Raw genomic sequence first — 21,680 nt, forward strand, 5'->3', positions numbered from 1 at the left:
TATATGGGTAGTGACGACGACAACAACAACACCAACAGATTCATTTTATTTGGTTATTGTATGTAAAAATCGGGTTTTAATTCTTATACACTCAAATTAGGGCAGTAATTAATGTCACTTCAGTTTCCAGTTATCAGTCAGACCCTTTTATTTATTTAACCACTGGAGGGCGCCATCCACTAATGGGACATACAATGTGGTGAGTGGTACTTATATTTATTCGTAGTGACCAAATCATGCGTTCAATATACATTGTTATAACTGATATTTGTGTATCATTCAAAATTGATTATAGCTTTATTGTAGGGTAATGTGTTTATTATAGGTAATTATGAGAAAAATATGACATAATTTAATATGTTTACAGACATACATCACATTATTTAATAGCAATTTACCCCACAATTACCAAAACAACTAACATAACAGAAAGTGAACATTTTGAGTGAAGTTGATCCTTAATCGTCTTAAAACACCATAAATTGAAAGAAAAAAGTGCAGAGGTACTGATGCATAATGAAATGAACATTTGATTTATTTTTTCATTTTACTAAATAGATCCCAATCAACCCAATCAATCCAGTATTACCTCTGAACATACACCATATATCTTTAGTTATAAACTAGAGAGCCATACACTTCAGTTTATGTTGTTACACTCATTTGGTTCTGAACAGTCCTGATGAACTTTGTGTGCAAAAACAGCTGTTTGAACTATGACGGACAAAATTAGGTTTCAGTTCTCTTCTTCCAAAGAAATATATCGGCACAGGAATGTACACTACACTCCTTGATCATTTTCACTTCTTTGTTTGTAAGTGTGAATCCTCATTCATGTTTCCAGATGGAAGGCAGAAGTGGAAGAGGGCTTGGTCTTGTTTTTGTGTGGGAGACAGAAGTGAAAATTCACAGATACACACCAATTAGATTTCTGAATTATATGACACATTGAGTAGCATTCCCCTTAAGCTTAACCACATTTTCACAAGGTTTGAGTCTACAGGATTATGCTGCGCTCCACATTGAGGATTAAGATCAAAAAGGCTTCTGTCACACTACAGCTCCATCTAACCGTCATTTACTTCATCCTCTGGCTCAGACTTAGTGAGGGTCAGTCATGAGAAGAAACTTTGTCTGATAGAAGAGGAACATCAGAGGATGCTGCCGTTGTGGAGTCTCACTACATTTGACGGCTGCTTCATGCAAACCAGCCCACAGTGCACATGACTGTTCTTATAGTTTCATGACTGTACGGATAAAGACATTTTCTCCCTGTTGAGTTTTACAGTTTGAGGATTTTGCTGACACTCACAGGAAAAAAAAAGAAACCAAGAAAGATTTATATATCTTTACTGAAGCACACTTTAACATAATAGAAGCTTTGGCATTTTTTGGTGAAACTTCAGCTACAGGATAGGGAGGTTTCACTTATCCCTGCTCTTTGCTGTCCACATCAACCTTTCACAATTTCTAAACCATTATTAGACATACACACAGATATGGTTTTAATAAAATGCACAACGATTAAAGGAAAAGGTTGTGCAATTTGTATTTGTATTTTTGTGGTAATTTCATTAAGCACAAATTAATTTAAGAATGTGCACCACAAAAGTGTTAAACTACATTTTAACTCAGGGCCCCTATACGAAACTGGCCTCATGATTAGATTATAATGGAGTTGTGTCTTTAAGGTACTCAGCATTCAGTTTATACTGTCTTTAGTGGTGCATACAGTATTATTGAAAAAAAATAATCCAATTTAAGTGCCAAACTGTAAATCTGGGCCCTTGTGTAGTGGCCTGCTTTGTTGGTAATCTAGCAGAGAGAGAGATGGGGAACAACATCCAAAGGTTGCCAGCTGGCTGCAACCTTTGGAGGTTGCAGTTCATAGTCAGCACCTTTTAGTTAGGGCCCTAGCGCCGACAGCGGCAAAGGCCATATTGAAACTGAAGGAATTCTTTTCTGCAAATTAATGGCCTTTTTGAGGGGCTTAACATACTCAAAAACTCACCAAAATTGGCGGTTGCATCAAGCCTGGTGAAAATGTACATATTTTAAGGGTTTCGGGAATAGGCGCACCAAAATGGCTCACTAGCGCCCCCTAAGAAACAGCCCCTTTTCAGGATTCATAAGAGTCCAACCCTGAGGACATCTATAGACAGATATTTACTCAAAGTCATAGCGCCCCCTAGTGGCAACAGGAAGTAGACCTAAAAGTTAAGGTGCTATACTTTAACGAACTCCTCCTAGAGATTTCATCTGATCGACTTCAAATTTTGTGTGTGCCATCTCAAGACCTCAACAATGAAAAGTTATTTAAATCCAGACTTTTTGTCGAACGGTGTGGACATGGCGTGGTGGCCATTTTGAGTGTTTAGTGATGAACGAGAAAGTGGCTGTAACTAGAGTGTACTTTGTCCATCCTGCTTGAAATTTCCCATGATCAACAAGGGTCCAGGCCTGAGGACATCTAGAGGCCAATATTGACTTTTGGTCATAGCGCCCCCTGCTGGCAAAAGGAAATCAGCATTATATGACAAACATCATCTGATTTAAACGAAACTTATAATGTGTGGTCCACATGTGATACTGAGCCGCCCCCTATACTTTAACCACGCCCAGTTATGTAGGCCACGCCCCCTTTCATAACTTTTGAAGCATTTAAGGTAGAGTCTTGTGTGAGGTATCATTGAACTCAGCAGAGAGTTCCTTTGTCATTGGTCATGGTTTGGCCCGCCCCCTATGCTTAAGCCACGCCCCCTTTCACAGCTAATGAACTGTTTGAAGTAGAGTCTTGTGTGAGGTATCATTGAACTCAGCAGAGAATTCCCTTTTCATTGGTGACGATTTGCAGTGTCTGAGTGCCACGCAAAAGCACGGTCGCAAGGAGGGGCATCTGCCAGTAACCCCGATGCGCACAGAGGAGCGAGTGCCCTTCCAACGCTGCTTGCAGCTGAGGATGAGAAAATTGTTGATGTTTTACAATGCATATTATTTACAGTAGTTACAGCAAGCAGTGAATGGATTAAATAACGCATTCCTCATTGCAGAAAAGGAAAAAATAGTGCAGGTTGATTTACTGAAAACAGCCCTTCTTGAATAAAAGTAAGTATAAAGAGGACCTTCCTGTTCATAACTATCTTTTAACCAGCTCTCAGTTACTCATTCTCTATAACATATGTGCATAAACAGAAGAAGCTTGTACTGTTATGATACTGCTGCTTTAAATTTCCCAGCATATCCTCAGCTTGCCTTGATAGGACATTCTACCACAATAACCTTCTATATTTATATTCGCATGAAATGTAAAGGGCAGCAAGAAGAACAAACTTTTAAGAGATGTATTTGACCTCCTAAAGATAAATATGCACTTTCATTTCTTTTTTATTTCTTTGTTCCTCATCTTATCAAGTAGGAGTTGAGGTCAACAGAATCCTCTCCTTCCCGTCTTACAGTAGATTCACCCTCTGTTTGACCTACCGCTCATCAAACTAATGAGTGGGAATATAAGAGGAGCTTGGTAACGCTCCATTTAGCTTGAGATAGCTTTGATGTGAAAAGGTCATCTGGGGGGGAAGGAATTTTTCCTTTTCCTTTTTTTTTTTGCTCCAGCATGTGAGAAGAAGGGCTATAGGTTTCACACAGCATAGTTTTAATACTGGACCATCATTTTCAACTGCATTTATCTAAACATGTATGAGAACAGAGAGCTGAACCAAGCATGGAGATGTGATGAGAGTATAGACCATCAAAGCACAGCAGCCTTTTTCTTCTGTATTTGAGCTAGTCGCCAAAACGTGAGACCACTTTAAGATGCATTTAAATCACTTTTGCTTGTTCCTAGGCTACAGAAGGGTACATTTTACCCTGCAAATCAAAGTGTGTGGAGTTCATCTGAGAATATTGTTGCTGCTACTGTAAAATGTGTCACATTTTAAATCACAGGAATGTAAAAATGAGAGGCAGAAAGACACTTCTAAGATTATAAAGCAGGTGTCTTATCCTCTAAATCACACTTTGGTCTCTTAAATTGGGAGCAGGATGAAAAATTACAACTAAATCATATGCATCCATGCAAAAAGAGTGAGGTGAAAGATGGAAAGGGCCTTAGACTCTTGGACATCCCTCCCAAACTCAACACCCATTGAAAAACAGTTTTTTGCCTCACGCCCACTCGGTCCAAGAGCACAAAAATCAACTCTAACCCCCTGCTGGATCTCAGTTCGAGAAACGCCCACGGATTAACCTTTTTGGATTTACACAATAAAACATTGGCCGTAGTCTGCATTTCAGAGAAGGATTTCATGCATGGGAATCATCATGGGAATTTTCCCAGAACTATTTGAAAAGAGGCCAACACAAGAAGACATTAAAGATGCATTAATGTCACAGTTACTGGTCTGTTTGATTACATGAAGCAGAGCAAATACATTCAAAGTCAGTCTTAAGCAGCTGCTGAACAGAAAAAAGTGTAGGATTGTGCTCAAGTGTTCATAAATTCCCACACCTTAAGTGGACTTTTTAATTTGATAGTAACAAAGTAACATTTATGGCCAAATTTACCTTGGAAGCCCAGGGGAAATGTGTTTTCTCATTCTCCTGTTGATTTTCACTGCAAAATATTTGGAAATTTCCAGTTAATTTGAGGCAATTTGATTTAACGCAATTTAATTTAGGAAAATGATCCACATGAGCACAAGCACATACACTAAAATAAAGTCTTAAAACTAGATTTGTACGACTGCTCGACCCTATAAAAGAAAGGGCCACAAGATTAGGCAATAATACAGGACCTACTTTAATTGATACTGTCTTACCAGTAAGTAGTTCCAACCCCTAAACAAGTTTGCAATTTATCAAATTACATAAAACAAAACATAGTGAAACACCACTGTACATGGGATAAATATGGGGCATGTGTGAATGTGCGTAAACTGTGTGAATGTGTGTAAATGTTTATCAAATGAGCAGATGGCACCTTGTATGGCAGCATTTTATGAGCTCCTAATCATATGTCCTATGTACAATCTTACTAACTACAGCTATCAAATACATATTGTGGAATAAAAAGTGTAATGAATATTTTATGTTAAGTATAAAGTGGTATGAAATAGAAATACTCAAGAAAATAGCCTACCTCAGATATGTACAGTAAAACACTTGTACAAATGAGTATGTGAATTGAGTGTTTAATTTTACCACTGGTTTCCTCCAGAACTTGTTAAATAAAAGTATGGCTTAAAGTGGAAAGCTGTATGATTTTTGTTCTGGTTAATTTAGAATTTCTACTTGAGTAAAAACAAGGAAATTGTGCTGAAAATGTAGCAGTCAATCTTTCTATTTATATGGTCTGGAGTCTTGTTGATAGGCCTACATCAGCTTCTAAGTTTGCAAAATTGTGTGCATAGTTACATTTTTTGTGCGTATACAATGGGAAAAAAATAAGCATTTTTATTTGGGGAGATGTCACGCCAGACAACCAGATCATAATACTGCAAATTTATAAATATTGCAATACTTTCATCAATGGGCCATAGGCTTAATCACCATTGTGTTACCTCCTTTTGCAATAGATAGTGACTTAACAGACATTTATTTAAGTAAAAATCTTAGCGATTACAGCTTTACACCCTTGGAAAAAATTAGGTCACAGGTTAAATGTGACTGCAACTGACAAATTTGGGGAGCAATTACTTTCCTCTCAGTGGTTTTATATTAAAGATCTTAATCAAGACATTTCATTAAATGAAGCACATTAGCCATAAACGTTTCTTTTTGTTTCCAGGGTGATTTACTGCGCTCAGTGTGTGTGTGTGTGTGTGTGTGTGTGTGTGTGTGTGTGTGTGTGTGTGTGTGTGTGTGTGTGTGTGTGTGTGGGTGTATTTTTGGTCACCAACACTGGGAACAAGGGGGGCGGAGTTACAATTAAAAATCCAGACTGTGATTGGCTAAGAGCTAAGGCGCACGTGCTCCTGCTCTACTGCTGCTGCCTGGGAGTTTAGAGCCGCACAACAAGCTCGAGCCACAGAAGCAACAACGTCCAATACTCCGCTGTCTTCCTGACGTCCCTTTAACTAGCTAGCTAACTAACGAACTGCAGCTAACCTAATCAACGACTGACAACAACTCAGCCATGAAGGAGCACACAAGTTTTATACTTTGGCTGCAACTTTTAACAGCTTGCCTGGTGTTTGGAGTGAACGGTAAGTTGCCTCTTTTGTTTTTGTTTACAGTTCAAACCGCCGCAGTTAACATCCATTGCTGTTGAGGGGTTGCTGTTTCAGTTAAGTTGTAGGTTAAAGTTGCTCTTTTTCAGTGTTTTTCTCTCTTTTAAACTTAATGGAAATGTACTTAGCCTGGTAAACTTGCTGTTTTTTTTCCTTCCGCTTAGTATGTGTTTGCTATTAAATCTCAGCCTGGTACCGTCAATTCGTCACCAAAGTAAGAGAGCGTTTCTGTACGTTCAAGCGAATCAGTTGGAATCGATATTATCTGTAGCTAGGTTTTGTAACCTTATGACAGACACTCTTGTTATGTCTGAATGTATGTAACAGAAATGATACCTACGGCCAATTTTTGCGCAGTGCCCCTTTTAAGGAACATGACACATATAGGCAGGCTATTATACATGCCCAGCGTTAACCTCATGCCAGTGGCAGTTGGCTTTGTTTGCATTTCCATGCATCAAACAGATGTAGGGCAATGGACAAAGGGTATAAATGGCCTGATTCTCCTGCCTTTATTTTCTGCTCACAGACCATGGAGAAGGCACATGTCACACAAGTGTTTTTCTTGGTGTATTTTCCAAATCTAAAAATGTTCCTGTTCCATTTAGAGGTTTTTTTTGCACATTGACAAAAAGCAGAATGAATTCATGACTTGGGTTGGTGCTGTGTAAAAGCCAGATTGTGTATATTTGTTGTCTGATGGACTTTGGACTTTTTGAATAGAACAGTCAACATTTAATGGATCATGGATCAATGTTTATAACTACAAGTCAGGGATCTTTTCAAGCAATTTAGCTTATGACTGGCTCAAAATCATGTTATTGTAATCTGAATGCAGCATAACATCTGCTTATGAAATCTTTTTCACAATTGGTTTTTTTATTTCAAATCCCTCAGTATCAATAAAACAAGAAACAGCCAATATGAAGACCAGTGGGTATAGAAAAGAATCACCCCCCTTTAAAATAATCACATTTTGTTGCTTTGCAGCCTGAAATGACGACAGACGCAGTTTTTGTTTCATTCAGCTGTATTTACTCAGTGCAACTTATAACATCCAAGTGAAAGATATAACACCATGTCAGAAAAAAACAACAAAAAAACAATCACTGAGTTGGAAAAAGGATCACCCCCTTTTTTCAGTATTTTGTTGAATTACAGCTTTTAGTCTGTTGGGATATGTCTCTACTAACTTTGCACATCTAGACGTTGCAATATTTGACCACTCTTCTTTGCAGAACTGCTCAAGTTCAGTTAAATTTGATGGTGACCGTTTGTGGACTACTGTCTTCAAGTCATTCCACAGATTTTCAATGGGGTTTAAGTCTGGGCTCTGACTAGGCCATGCGAGTACATCCACCTTTTTCTCCTTCAACCACTGTGTGGTCAGTTTTGCTGTGTGCTTTGGGTCATTGTCATGTTGGAAGGTAAATCTTCTTCCCATTGACAACTTTCTGGCAGAGAACAGCAGATTTTCCTCAAGAATTTGACAGTATTTTGCCCCATCCATTTTTCCTTCTATCCTGACAAGTGCTCCAGTCCCTGCTGCAGAGAAACAACCCCATGACATGATATTACCACCTCCATGCTTTACTGTAGGAATGGTGTTATTTGGATGGTGAGCTGTATTGGATTTTCGCCAGACATATCATTTGGTGTTGAGGCCAAAATATGACCATCTGACCATAACACCTTTTTCCACGTAGCCTTAGAATCTATAAGGTGCGTTTTGGCAAAGCTCAGTCGTGACTGCATGTGGCCTTTCTTGAGGAGTGGTTTTTTTCTTGCAACTCTCCCATACAAGCCACATTTGTGGAGAATTTGTGATCTTGTTGTGCATGTTGTCACATGCACACAATGACCACTCTTTGTCATGAATTCCTGCAACTGCTTCAGAGTTGCTGTAGGCCTCTTGGTAGCCTATCTGACCAGTTTCCTCCTGGCTCTTTCATTGGAGCGACGTCCTGACCCAGGGAGGGTCTGTGTTGTACCAAATACCTTCCACTTCTTAATAATAGACTTCACTGTGCTTCTAGGCACTGATAAAGCCTTTGGAATTGTTTTGTATCCATCTCCTGACTTGTGCCTGTCCACAACTTTATCCCGGAGATCTTTTGACAATGCCTTGCCACCCATAGTTGATTGTTTTCTTCAGTTGCACTACCAAGGACTGAAATGCTTCAGGAAGAGCTTGTTTGATGCTGAGCTAATCAAAATGACCTCAGCTGATCACAGGTGAAAGTCAATTGGCTTTGTGTGCTATTGAGAAGGTGATTAACTACACCTGGTTGGGTTTACAAGTCATTTTTAGGAGGGGGGTGATTCTTTTTCCAACTCGGTGATTCTGTTTTTTAATTTGTAATTTTTTTTTTTTCTGACAAGTTGGTATTATATCTTTCACTTGGATGTTATAAGTTGTAAATACAGCTGAATAAAACAAAAAGTTTTTGTCCATTTTCATTTCAGGCTGCAAAGCAACAAAATGTGATTATTTTAAAGGGGGGGTGATTCTTTTCTATACCCACTGTATGAAAAGATAGAAGCTGAAAAATGAAAGACGATTGTCACAAATAAATGGCAACAAAATTAAAAAAAAGTTACGAAACATAGCCCTTGTTAACACCCTATACAGTATAATACACATTTTGCATTTCATATAAGTTTGGTGCACAAGTTTTCAAATGCTTGTGTTGATCCACTATGTTGACAAACACAATGCAGCGCTGCAGATGCAAACATCTGACTTCGTAAGGGAACAAAAGAGTTGTTCAAAGAAACGCAGGTACTTAGAGGTCCCATGGCATGAACATTTCACTTTATGAGGTTTTTTAACATTAATATGAGTTCCCCCAGCCTGCCTATGGTCCCCCAGTGGCTAGAAATGGTGATAGATAATTTGGCGAAACCAAGCTCTGGGTATCCTGCTCTGCCTTTGAGAAAATGAAAGCTCAGATGGGCCGATCTGGAATCTGCTCCTTATGAGGTCATAAGGAGCAAGGTTACCTCCCCTTTCTCTGCTTGGCCCGCCCAGAGAATTTGGCCCACCCATGAGAGAGAGACATCATGGCTTGAAAACAAGCGAAGCATGGCAGTTGGTCAAGGCCACACCCCCACCCTCCACCTTGCCCCCCTCTCTCCTCCTCAATAGCATTTAAAGCTACAGACACAGAAATGGCACATCCTAAGTAAAGCTCATTGTGGGACTGGCTCTAGTGGCTGTAATTCTGCACCAAGGCTGAATTTTGGGAAAGAGACTTCAGATACAGTATTAGGGGACCACTAAGGCCTATATAAAATCATCCAAAAAGCAGCATGTTATAGGACCTTTAACTTGGAACTAAACAAAAAATAATATTTTTTTTTAACAGATACCCAAAACATTTTCCTGCCTGTATATCCATTCCTTGTCCTGTAACGTCCTTATATAGACTTGCATGACAAGAGAGGTTGTTAAAATTGTGCCATGGGACCTCTAAGTGCATCACTTACATAAATGTTTAACACACTTCTCTTAAACTTTTTGTTTGAATTTAAATTGAAACCGTATGCAGCCTGAAGAGAAGCGCACACATCACAACATGTTTGTTCCTCGAGGCTCAGGGACAGGACAGCCGTGGAGAATAGGTGTGGTTGCACTGGCCACAACGTTGAGTCACTTTTCTGGATGCAGCCGCCAACACAGGCATGCAAGTGAACTTCCACCCACAGCAGCACTTAACAAGACCTTTCAACACTGTCAGGGAGTTGGGGGAGACTTGTTGCTGCTGTGTCATGCAAAATGTTTACTGGGCTGAATAAGAGCTGAGGTTTTTTTTCCCCCCCATGTTTACCTGATTAGGCTCAATTCAGCAGGTTATAGCTTACTTGTCCTATCTGTTTGCTGCTAAGGGGAGAGAAGTGGAAAATGGTGTTCTGTGTCAGGGCTGAGGCAGTCTTTTCTCACAAGGAGAACACTTAGGGCAACTGAGTGAACAAGGGCTAAATATAGCCAGACGCTGGGCCAATAGCGTGCCCTGAGTAAGTGTATGTGTATAATTTGTGGATAAAGACAGGTGCATATGAACCATTTTCAGTTGAAATTGTTGCAAATGTACTTGTGGGTGTAAGATAGGGTTTAATTGCCCATATGTTGGACAGCTATTGGACTTAATTTGCGTGATGGATGTTCCCTCTGCACTAAAATAGTCAAATCATAAAGTGACTTTTATTTAGGGTCATGTTTGTTTGTTGTTTATGAATTTAGAAGGGGCAGTGCACATTAATTAACATTAGCACTTGAGTCCAACATGTAAATGTGTCAGATTTAGCCATACACTGTATGCAGTGTGAAGTGTGTATAGGTGAAAATTAGCCTGTATTATACAGGCTAATTTTCACCTGCAGTTGACTGGACTGACTGTTCAGTTATTTCAAAAGCGAAAAGGCCAAGTTTATCCTAGGTTCTTAAATGTGAGGATTTGATGCTTTCCTTTGTCATGTCGATATAAAAATTTAATAATTTTGAGTTTTAGACTGTTGGTTGGACACAGCAAGACATTTGAATAAATAAAAAAAAAAATGTAATCAAAACAATAATTTTATCAAGAAAATAATCATTGGATTAATTGATAATGACAATGGTTAGAGGCAGCCCAGCCCAGTGTTCTTGTGTCAGTAAGTTTATGAATGTGTGTGTAAGACATATGAGTGTTTGTGTAGCTTTTTACCATCTGCCTGTATTATGTGTTCCCTTCAGGCTGCTGTCTTCTTCAGCACTGATGACTTTATCATTACTTTTCCCACCAAATCCCCCAGGACAGGAACGGCTCTTTTTCTTCCATTTGAATTTTGAATAGCTTCCTTAATCAATGTTTCATTGCAATATGGAGTCTTCTAATTTGGGCCACTTTATTAGTGTCTGTTGGCCCACTTTCCAATCTGCCATGATAAATATTTTACACGCCACGTCATGTGAGCTTAAATATTGAGCCAAGGACGACGTGAGAGCTACTTGAATCCAAGAGCCAGAAATGTTCACACAAAATCTTTGTGTTCATATGATCAGAGAAACTCACTGAACAACTCCATTCAGTTAAAGACCGTTGTTGTGACACTACTCCAGGCTCTATTTCATTTACTTTACAGCTTGTTGTGTGGTTGACGGCTCGTGACGCCTGTGTGTATTTTTAGTGGCTGGCTCCTGTGTTTTTTTTATTTTTTGAAGCAGTAGCAGATGGCTGTGTTGCTCTGGAGTAGCACTTGCAGATTACAGAAAGCTCACCTGCAGCTGGAGTCCTGCTGAAAAGCCTTGGGTAATTTAAGGACTCGGGCAGCCCTGGCCTCGATAAATTTCCATTACCTATTACACATGTGCAGGTTCCCCTCTCCTTATGCCGCGAGCCCTCAGTAGCTTGGCAGACAAGCACTCTACAGGTCTCAATCCCTATTATGCTTCCGCACATCCTCAACAGTTTTAACAAGGGCTGGACATGTGAGTGTGACGCAGGCCTCTCCTCTCCTTTCTGGAACACTGAGTTCCCACACTTGCCTGCCAGCCTATACACTCCAGCATGCTAGTGTGTGCGTGACAGGGCAGAGCTTTTACTGTTTTCAGGCCTCAGGACACATCAGATATGAGCACTGACGTAACCACACACACACACACACACACACACACACACACACCACACATACACACACTTATGTGTCTGCATAACCACCAGGTATACGTAGAGCAGATGAGTGTACCTTGACCTTGTACTTTTGACTTAAATTCCTTTTTTAAAGCGGTCCTATTTTTTGCATGCTAGCGATACTATTCCTTGTCATCTTTGATAACTCGAGAGTAATTCAGATGAAAGAGTTTTTAGCCTATGGCGGTGCACTGTGTATTTTCCTAACGCGGCAAATGGCGTGCCCTCTCTAAAACACTGCAACCCCCAGAAATGATTTTGTTTAACATCAAACTGATCAAGGCTCGCCTACTCACTTATTTCAAGCCAATTTTTATCCAAGTGCTATTTCATCACCGTAACCAGTCAATGTTTCTCTAATGTAGGCTGCAGTAATTGTCCACCCCACCCTTTTGTCCTGAAATGACTCCCTCGTCTTCATCCTGAGTCATGGCGCAGAGCTCTTGAATGACTTCCTAAAGACGTTTTTACCAAACAGTCTTTTACTCTTTTGTTGTGATGTCTGCTTAGCTCTATAAAAGGGTTGTTTCCTTGTTGTCTATTCACCTGGGCTCTGATATGGTCAGAGGGCCAACGTGTTGACTTAGATCTCCGGTTGAGCCTTTCAGTAGCAGCCGATTAACTTGTAGTAAATCCTTCTTCTGTGAAGCTCCCACAGGAAACGTGCACTGTTTTGTTTGTGCTGCTGCTCATTTGTTTCTCAGAAGTAAACACTAGGCATGCCATGGCCACTCATGCCAGACCCAGCCCCCTGAAGCAAAACGACAGCACTCGCTGTAGTCATTCTACGAGGCTGATACTGAGATCTTTTTTAGCCAAGTTACACAGAGGCAAAAATAGTTCAACCATATGGTTAATACAAGCTCGCTTTATTGGCTGTATGCAAGTAGTGAACAGATACTATCAACAAAATACCCAACTTTAGTGTAATAACTTACTTTTAGGATTATTTGGTATCTTTTGATTTGTTAAACAAATATTGCTACATGTGCTGACATGATGCCCAACCCCAGCTGTGTCCTTATATCTGAGGCTCAAGCTTTTGCAGGATCACATACACCTTTTTAGCGGTTCTCATTGGGGACTGATTTATTATGTTATTCTGGCTCTAATGGCTCTGTGCTTTTTTGTCTGGTATTCAAACCTCATTCTTGGGCTGAGGCATCATGGGAAAGGCACAGACCATGACTCATAAGGAGTGAGAAAAGCACAATGCCCTTTGGAAATGGCTTGTCCTGCCAAACATAACTCCACATACCTTTCTAATCTGTCACTGTGGCGAGGACAAAGTGGGGCACCATGTTGGGTACTTTAAGCACTGCTGTCATTTTGACAAATGTATTAAATGTTTTTTACAGCATTATTAAATGCTGCAAAATAGATGTGTTTATGTTGTCAGATGAGTCATTGCTTTCTTTGTTAGTTATCGCAATTCATATATTGGTGTGTTTACATCATAAAACCAAAAGTCTCTGCAAGGCTAGATATCACTAGGAAATGTATTATTTTTGTATCCTTTAAACTGTGTGTGTGTGTGTGTGTGTGTGTGTGTGTGTGTGTGTGTGTGTGTGTGTGTGTGTGTCTCAGTTTGAATAGTTGAAATAAAAGCCTCTGTTCTGCACTGGTTTCTCAATAAACTAAACTGAAACTACAGCCACAATTTCTCTTGTAATATAAACGCCTACTTACCTGAATCTGTATTCCTCTGTCTGCTGAAGATAACGGGAAATAACAACAAGTCTCTGTTTTCCTCTGGAACAGCAGTGGAGTTTACAGTTGATGCGGGGTGGAAACCACAGAACTGCATTCTGTCTTTAGTTGGTTGAATTCAAGTTTGTTTTGTTTTGAGTGTGTCGTGACCCAATGTGCAGTGCAAAACATGTTGAAATCCCATTGTTTTTCAAATATAGTATGAATAGGGGGAAAGAAATCAACACCATTTCCTTCATTCCCATGTCATTTTATGGACGTGGTTTTTACAGACCGTGGCATCACTGGGGATTTTGAAGGAGGCTCTGGTGGTTTGACCACTGTCTCTTGGCTGACCACCTTGACTAATGCATCACTAATTTCATTTCCTCAAAAAACTTCCAGGCTAAAATACCCTTCAGACCACAAGCAACGATTACAGAGACAGTTAAATGAAGTGGGGTGTCTCTCTTATTTCCTATTTCTTGATTGTATTAACTTCATAAGTCAGCAGTCAAATATTCTCAGGTCATTTATTCACCATTGTTATTTCTGAGCTTTAAAAGGATTTCTTGAAGTGAGCTATCTGCCAGTGTAGGAAGGGAGACTGTGTTCCTTCCAAAGATAAACAGGCAGCAGCTTTTGGCTAACTATGTGGTGGCGTTGCCAGCCAAGCCTGTTGTCCAACACTCCCACGAGATGTGAAAGCACTTGAAGGCCATGACACTGGATACAGCACTGATAACACTGGACATCCATGGAAAGTGCACTTCAGTGGATAAACAGCCAAACAGGATATTGGCAAAGTGGATCCCTTTCATTTGTCATTCTCCCTTCTCTCTCAGTGAACATGGCACAAATCTACCCTATATCCCCTCGATTGCTGATGGATAATGTATCTAGAGAGTCCAGATTTAGTACATCGGAGATTAAAATAGAACTGCTAAATGCAATCTACAAACTAGTATGTTCATTTGTAATATAGTTAATTTTTTTTAATCCTTTCTCTAAAGACCAGCTAGTTAGTCTTTTCACAATACTTCACTGTTGCCACTGAATAAGCTTCTCAGAGTGCTCTCATCCTTGAGTGTTTTAAAGAACAGGAAAAGGGGTGTGGGTGTGGGGGTGTGTATTTTGGGGTTAGAAAGATGGAGAGGACACAGCGATGCACAGAATGTTAGAAGTCTTTTCCAAATGCCATTTTCAGCCATTTCACTCTGTGAATTATACCGTCAGCAAAATAAAATGCCACTTTTCTTTTCTGTAGAAGTCTAAAAAAATATTTATCTACTCCCACGTGTCTACTAAGTTTGAGGTGGAAAGAGGTACCCTGCTGAAACACATGGCAGACACTGTGGTACTTAAACCACCAATTTCACACTTGGGCCACCCAACCTCAATTTCCTTAACAATTATCTGAATGATAAATGTTAACTTGGAAAAGCCTTCCCTGTGTTCATGGCTGTAAAAGGCTCCCAGTTATTCACCTCCTCCATAGTCTAAGTGCCAAAACAGTATATCATTACAACTTTGACTTCCAAAATGCTATGTGCTGTATCTATATTGAGAAAAATTTAATTACTTGTTTTTTTGTTTTACATGTTGTGTGTGTGTACTAGATGCCAACATTTCATTTCAGTGTAATCTTGTTAGGAACTAGGCTGCCTCACTCATGTATCATAGGCTACTGAATTTCCAATTTTTGCCATTCATTATTTTGTAAGCAATGTTGTCATAGTTTCCCAAGGGCAGAAATCTTTTTTTGGATTAAAACCCTTTTACTGTAAATCATAGTTCATTTGGTCTACATGCTTTTGAAAACCACTGCATGCCTCTTAATTCCTTCCCCCGATTCCTCTCGTGCCCAGAGATCTACTGGATTGTCAGGTTCAGGCCAGGCAGCAGTGATGCTGGTGGAAGCATCCAGTGTTTGTCTTGTTTATACAGTGTCACGATGGCTTACTCAGCTGTTCAGACCATCACTTCCAACCTGCAGCAGCCGGTTTATTCTTTATTCAGCAGCACAACAAGAGAAAAGAGTGGAACATGTAATAATGGAAGAATGCATGATTATCTGATGCTCTCTCAGAACACATTTAACACTTTGTTATTGAAAACTTAAACTGGTATGAAATTAAACCGTTTTTTTTTTTTCTTCTTCTTTTGTTCAGTTTTGATTTATGAGTAGCCATAGCCGTTACTCACTCTGTAAACCTAACAAACATCAGTCATGAGTCTTTAAGCCGAAGTCCTACACCCAACAACTGTCTTTGATTTCGGTAGGGACAGTGTGATTATGGGTGAGGAGGACACAATAATACTTTCTGTGTTTGAGGTTCGTGAGCTTTTGTGAATCGAAAACAAGCATCATTTTCTACAAGATGAATTTCTTTTAACTTGACGCGAAATAAAATCTAACTTTTTCTTTTTTCGTTAATTTCGTTTTATGTTTTATCTCTCCAGGTGATTACTGTGAGGTGAATGTGTGCACTAATGGTGGAACCTGTGTGACCGGGTCAGGAGCTCCATTCATCTGTATCTGCCCTGATGGCTTCTCTGGAGAAACCTGCAATGAGACTGAGACTGGTAAGCGATGCCTCTGAGGTTGAAAATTAAGTTGTTTTTTTTGTTTTTTTTCCCCCGGTTTGCTGGTTACACAATGACCATATACACAATGAAATTCCTTATTTGTGCTGAGTATGCTCTGGTTAGAAAATGTGTAACTTATAGCAGCTCTAAAGTTAAACAGTCAGTTATTTTAAATGAGAGCAGAAACAAATGCTGACCTAAAAGATTATTGCATTTTCTAAACTGTACGTACATTAACCCTATCCTTTACCTGATTCCAATTCTTACACACAACCTATGTTAAACTTGACTCTCTTCCCTCTTCTGTATCTTTCTCCGTATCCAAAAGGTCCCTGCAACCCCAACCCATGCAAAAACGATGCCATCTGCGAGGTGACAGGCCACTCCCGCCGCGGTGACGTCTTCAATGAGTACGTCTGCAAGTGCCAGCAAGGCTTTGACGGAGTCCACTGCCAGAACAGTAAGATTGTGCTCCCTCTTGAATCGCTTTATCAGGATTATATTAATAGCTATGAATGTTGTGTTATAAATGTGAGATCGGGGGTAACTGTAATTCTGACGCAACTACATATCAGTTCCACTTTGTCATATTTGGATATTTATATGATATATCATAACTTTTTATGTGCAAGTATTTTTGTTGTGGCCAGAATAAAAGTTTTCAGTGTATTTAAATTTTGGTTGGCCAGGTCATAAGGCACCACTGTATTGTAATAAATAGATGGAAAGGCTGACTGTGAAGGATGAGAAAGAATCTCGTAACTGCAAAATGTCAAGCTCAGTGGGCAGATCTTAGATGCCATCTTATATCAATAAAACCTTTCTTGGGGCTATATTTTTCTTCCTAAAAGTGTAATTTAGATTGTTAGTGGAGCTATTTAACATTATCAGTTTTATTTTGTTACAATTAATTGACAAGTCTAATGAGGTCCCTTTTAATCTGTCTACCCCGTCACACTTACATGGAGACAGCTGCTGTGAGCGGTGGCCACCAGACAGACAGCTCTCATCCTTATGGGAGCTTGATTTACATGTCACTCAGACCAGGTTGGTTCACTCAGGGTCAGCCTGAGAGAGAAGCAACGGTGGGAACATGTGCTGCGCTCCTCCAACTGCCTCCAGCCATGTGCACAAGACAGATGGCTACTGTTTGTTCGAGAAGGCGGTAGAATAACAGTGGCCAAGTGTGCCCGAAGAAGTGATTTAGCAGAATCAAGTGGGACTTTTAGGAAAAGCCTAAGTGCATTTTTTGTTTGATAATGTATAACCTTTTATTCTAGGTGTCCAAGGGGCAGATTTAAGTTCAAGAAAAGGTAACTGTGGAAATGGGAGAGTGTGTGTATGTTTCTATTTGCCTTCTTGGATCCAGGTGCTCTCTGTTCTCTTGGCTGCATGCGGAGGCACACACACAAACTGCACATACAGCACACAGTCACAGACAGAGAAGCTGCTGAGTTCAGCACTATCTCCTGAGAGAGGATAGTGCTATCTCCTTGTTTATGAGTCAAGGCTAGTCGCAAAACCGGCAGTAAGATCATGTTAGCCTTAGAAACACCGCCTTTTTTTATCAGTTAACCCACACAGACAGGAAGACTTCATAAAAAGATGTCGTTCAAATCTATAATTCTCTAGCCCATATTTATGCAAACATTATAATTGTTTTACATAACAATGTTTGTGTTTTCTTTCACTGAGTCAACAAGTCCAACTACTGATAGCTTAGCTGCCAGAAATAGAGCCCTCTTCAAAGTAGGCATTTACACTAATTAGATAATGCCTCAAGGATAATGATGAGGGGAATTTATTTATTTTATTTGACCGTGTTTGTTTTATTAAAAAAAAAAAACCTGAGGATTACTGGGTCAGGGAGGTGCCCCTCCTTTCACAGCTACTGATGACTGTGTTGTGACAGTTTAAGTGCTCTCTAATTTGTGTGTGTGGCCAAGGAATGAGGCTCATGGCAACTAGCTCCTATGGTTTGTGTGAAATGTCACTACTATCTTCTCACTGTAACAGCCAAATAGACCCTGACAAGGATGTTTTGAAAAACTGGAGCCGGATGCGGAAGAATATATTGTTTTCACACAAACCACTGCATCTTAAAAACTATAAATAGAAAAGAAAACAAAAACAGTAAAGAATTGGAAGATGGACTAGTCACTACTGTAAGTTATGGAAAAGAAGTTAACGACAAAGAACAAATGCAGTTTTTTTCAATATGTAGTTCAAATGTATTTCATTGCTGAATAAACCTCTCCTGAAATTCCTCTAAGAAATGGATAAAGGGAGCAAGAAAATCTCCACTGGAAAAAGATTATGATGTGTACGCTGCACATCCCACATGAACAACCACACACAGATCATGATCTCATATACAGACTGTTTAGCATACACATACACACATGGTTCTTTCCTTGTGCCAGTCTAGCCAACAGAAAGTGGTGGTCCACGCAGAGCGCTCGCAACGTCAGTGCTGCTACTGTTGCCAGGCAGAAAAGTGAATGTGGAGGTGGAACGGTGAATTAAGTCTGCCCTCCTGACAATGTCACACTCACTACTCAGGTCTGACTGCAGTATTTCTGACGTGTGTGTGTGTGTGTGTGTGTGTGTGTGTGTGTGTGTGTGTGTGCGCGCAATAGCTGTTCACTTCGGGCCAAAGCAGATGGATGGAAACGAAGAGGGAAGGAGTCTTTTTCTAGTTACGGCCTCTAAATGCCAGATTTTCATAAGATTAAGTCAGTTATTTGCTGCTTGAAAGTCGTCAAAGGGGGTATGTATGAGTGTGCTGCTCTTTCTCTTGTTTTGGGAGAGTTTTTAGCTCCTAAGGATGTGGTAGTGTGGGCAGACAGGGCTCAATTCCCCCCTATTGAGTACAGGGTGTGTTTGCTTGTATATATAATATATATGTGTGTTTGTTTGTGTTGTTGAGTGTCCAGGGTGAGATGGATCTTCTAAGTATTCTCTGGGCCTTTTTGAGGCAGCGGGAACTGTAAAGATCATCCAGTGAGGGGAGAGGGCAGCCAATGATCTTCTGGGTGATGGTGACGACCCTAGGAGCGCTTTTTCTGTGCAGCTGGCAAACCACACACCGATACAGTAGGTTAGATCCCCAAGCTGCTTACCAGGAATCAAAACATGATCTTAAGTAACGGAAGCAACTGTTAGTTGTTTTGACTGATGAGGCTGGACCTTCACAGATAAACATCAACAAGACAACAGCAAAAGGGCTGTTATTACAGTTAACCACAGAGGGTGTCCTCGTAGATATGTAACAGCTGATATGACTGTGGAAACTGAAATCATATGTGTTGAAAAACAGTTAAGTTTTGAGCCTTGCCATCAAGTTGGTTTAATTAGAAATAATCTTGCTGTAGAAAGTAAAAGATTAGCAGTAAACCCATTTACCCAGACTCTGCTAAAACTAGCAAACTATTAAATGAAGTTGGTTTCTGAAATCTCTTTTTAATCAAAATAGGTTTCCTGAGCTTTTTTTCATCAGCATTCTGGTATTCACCCATATAGTTAAGTACTGCATATTCACATCTGTAACTCCTCTTCCGTTGAACACACAACAGTTGGGGGTTGAGCGACTTGCTTGAGATCCTTCAGAAACTATAACGACCACATTTGTGTAAATATGTAACCATAATATGGTTTTGAATAACTCTAGATGTTCAGCAAGGGGAAATCCAACATTTAAAACTTCCAAGACTCCCTTTTTTTTTATTTAAACCACAAGGACATTAAGTCTTGACTTTGTCAGTTTGATGGCACTGTATTTCTCTGACTAAGATGTTACCTCTATATGTAAAAGAAAAAGAAGTTAATACATGTAAGGACTTACTGTAGCAATTATACATTGAGTTAAGGTGAGCTGATCTTACAATAAATACATTTAGTTCATACTGCACAAATGCAATATTATAGATCTTAAAATGCTTAAGACATTCTAATTCTAAAAACAACCGCTATCATTTACCAGTGCACAAGATCTGATGTCACCATGCCTTGATCTATTCAGAGTGAGAGTTTAGAAACCAAGCTTTAAATAATATACTCCTGTAAATATACTGTATGACATCAGAAGTTTTATCTCAGAGCTCTGCATCCCTCCAACAAGAGTGCAGAGATCTGATTCAAAGCTATTCTGGGTGCCACTGTCGCTCCCTGGTGTACTGTAGCCAGTCCACAAAGTGCACATCAAATTACACATCTAGAAAGCTTTCGGCTTTTTTTTATTATTAATTAATTAATTAATTAATTAATTAATTAATTTTTTTATTGTGGGTTTTATCTGGTGACCATAATGCCTTTAGAGCTCCCCCCCTTGGTTGTTTTACCAACAACAGGGAAAGCGGTGATCAAAAATACGTAATTTCCTTATTTCCTGTGGTCATTGGTTGGAAGAAAAGACTAACTTTTCTTCTCTGCAACATACCCATTGCAAATGTTGTGACTAAAAGCTGGAATGTTAATGTTCAATTATACCATACATGTAATACAGTATTAGACAGTACATTTGTGCGGACGAAGGTTTTCTTAGTTTCACTCCTCACACAGTTACTGCTCTTTGGAATTTTAGGGAAGCGTTGTTATCAAACCATCATAGATGGTTTACTTTCAAAACTTAGTTTTGAGTACCTTCTGTGCTGAGGCCTTATTTTAGGCCCAAATCCTGCTGGCTGCAACACAGATCCTTGACGTATATATAGCATTGCTGATCACCAAATGCACTGCCAGCTGACCTTGGCCTTGCATCGATCAGGATCACGTTTCAAACAAGCCACATGAGATTTGTATTGGTTTTTTGCTTCGTGCTGAGACAGATATTGACGCTCTAAATATTGTGGTAGTGTGCTTTTTCAGCTATAGGTATTGTTGGATACAGGCCATGGAGTGGTGGTCTGTCTAGCACATGCTCTGCCCTCACAAATCTTTATGCAAACAGTGTGCTTATAGTGGATATTGCTAAATATGTGACAGCTGATTAGATGTTAGTATTGCTTTTCTTGGTTGGCATTTTAGATTAACAAGGTTTTCACCCTGAAGCATCTTTAGAAGTAATTTATTTAATGGTTACAGAGCACCATGAGTGTTTACATTTCAGCATTGTAATAAACAAAACTATAGGCCTTCACAGTCATAGTGAATCTACATTTTCCTTTAACTGTCTCAGGAAATTCGTTGTTCACTTTAAACCCTTTGCACACAGCCCACATTGTCGGCTCAAATTGTCAAAGTCCCTTCCCCCATTAGTTATCATTTCACATTGTATTTGACAAATTAATGGACAATGTTGGCTTATAATATGATAAAAGGGTTGTTTCAATCTGCAAATGACATGGTAAATACAACCTGAGCAAATAACCCCTAACCCCCCCTGCATACCTACTCAGGACTGACGCATGCTCCTCAAGTTCCTCCCTCAGCTGACCCCCATCTGTTTGTCAGGTAAATGGATTAGACCGTGGAGCTGGCCAGACTGTATGGTCCTCCTGTGTCC

At 39.7% G+C, this 21,680-nt stretch overlaps 1 protein-coding gene across 4 annotated transcripts in view; it reads left to right on the top strand.

Moving 5' to 3' along the window:
• Positions 1-5,996: 5,996 nt before the first annotated feature.
• mfge8b (milk fat globule EGF and factor V/VIII domain containing b) overlaps positions 5,997-21,680 on the top strand; it is a 31,771-nt gene continuing 16,087 nt past the window's right edge. The window contains exons 1-4 of one of the 4 annotated variants that reach the window (XM_078256612.1): positions 5,997-6,203; positions 16,052-16,174; positions 16,506-16,637; positions 17,458-17,490. In XM_078256612.1, coding sequence (XP_078112738.1) covers positions 6,134-6,203; positions 16,052-16,174; positions 16,506-16,637; positions 17,458-17,490 — 358 coding nt within the window. In that variant the 5' untranslated portion in view covers positions 5,997-6,133. The remainder of the gene's footprint in view (positions 6,204-16,051; positions 16,175-16,505; positions 16,638-17,457; positions 17,491-21,680) is intronic. The other 3 variants (XM_078256613.1, XM_078256615.1, XM_078256616.1) reach the window with 3 other exon arrangements.

Source organism: Sander vitreus, chromosome 8, assembly GCF_031162955.1.
Source record: "Sander vitreus isolate 19-12246 chromosome 8, sanVit1, whole genome shotgun sequence".
Classification (NCBI taxonomy): domain Eukaryota; kingdom Metazoa; phylum Chordata; class Actinopteri; order Perciformes; family Percidae; genus Sander; species Sander vitreus.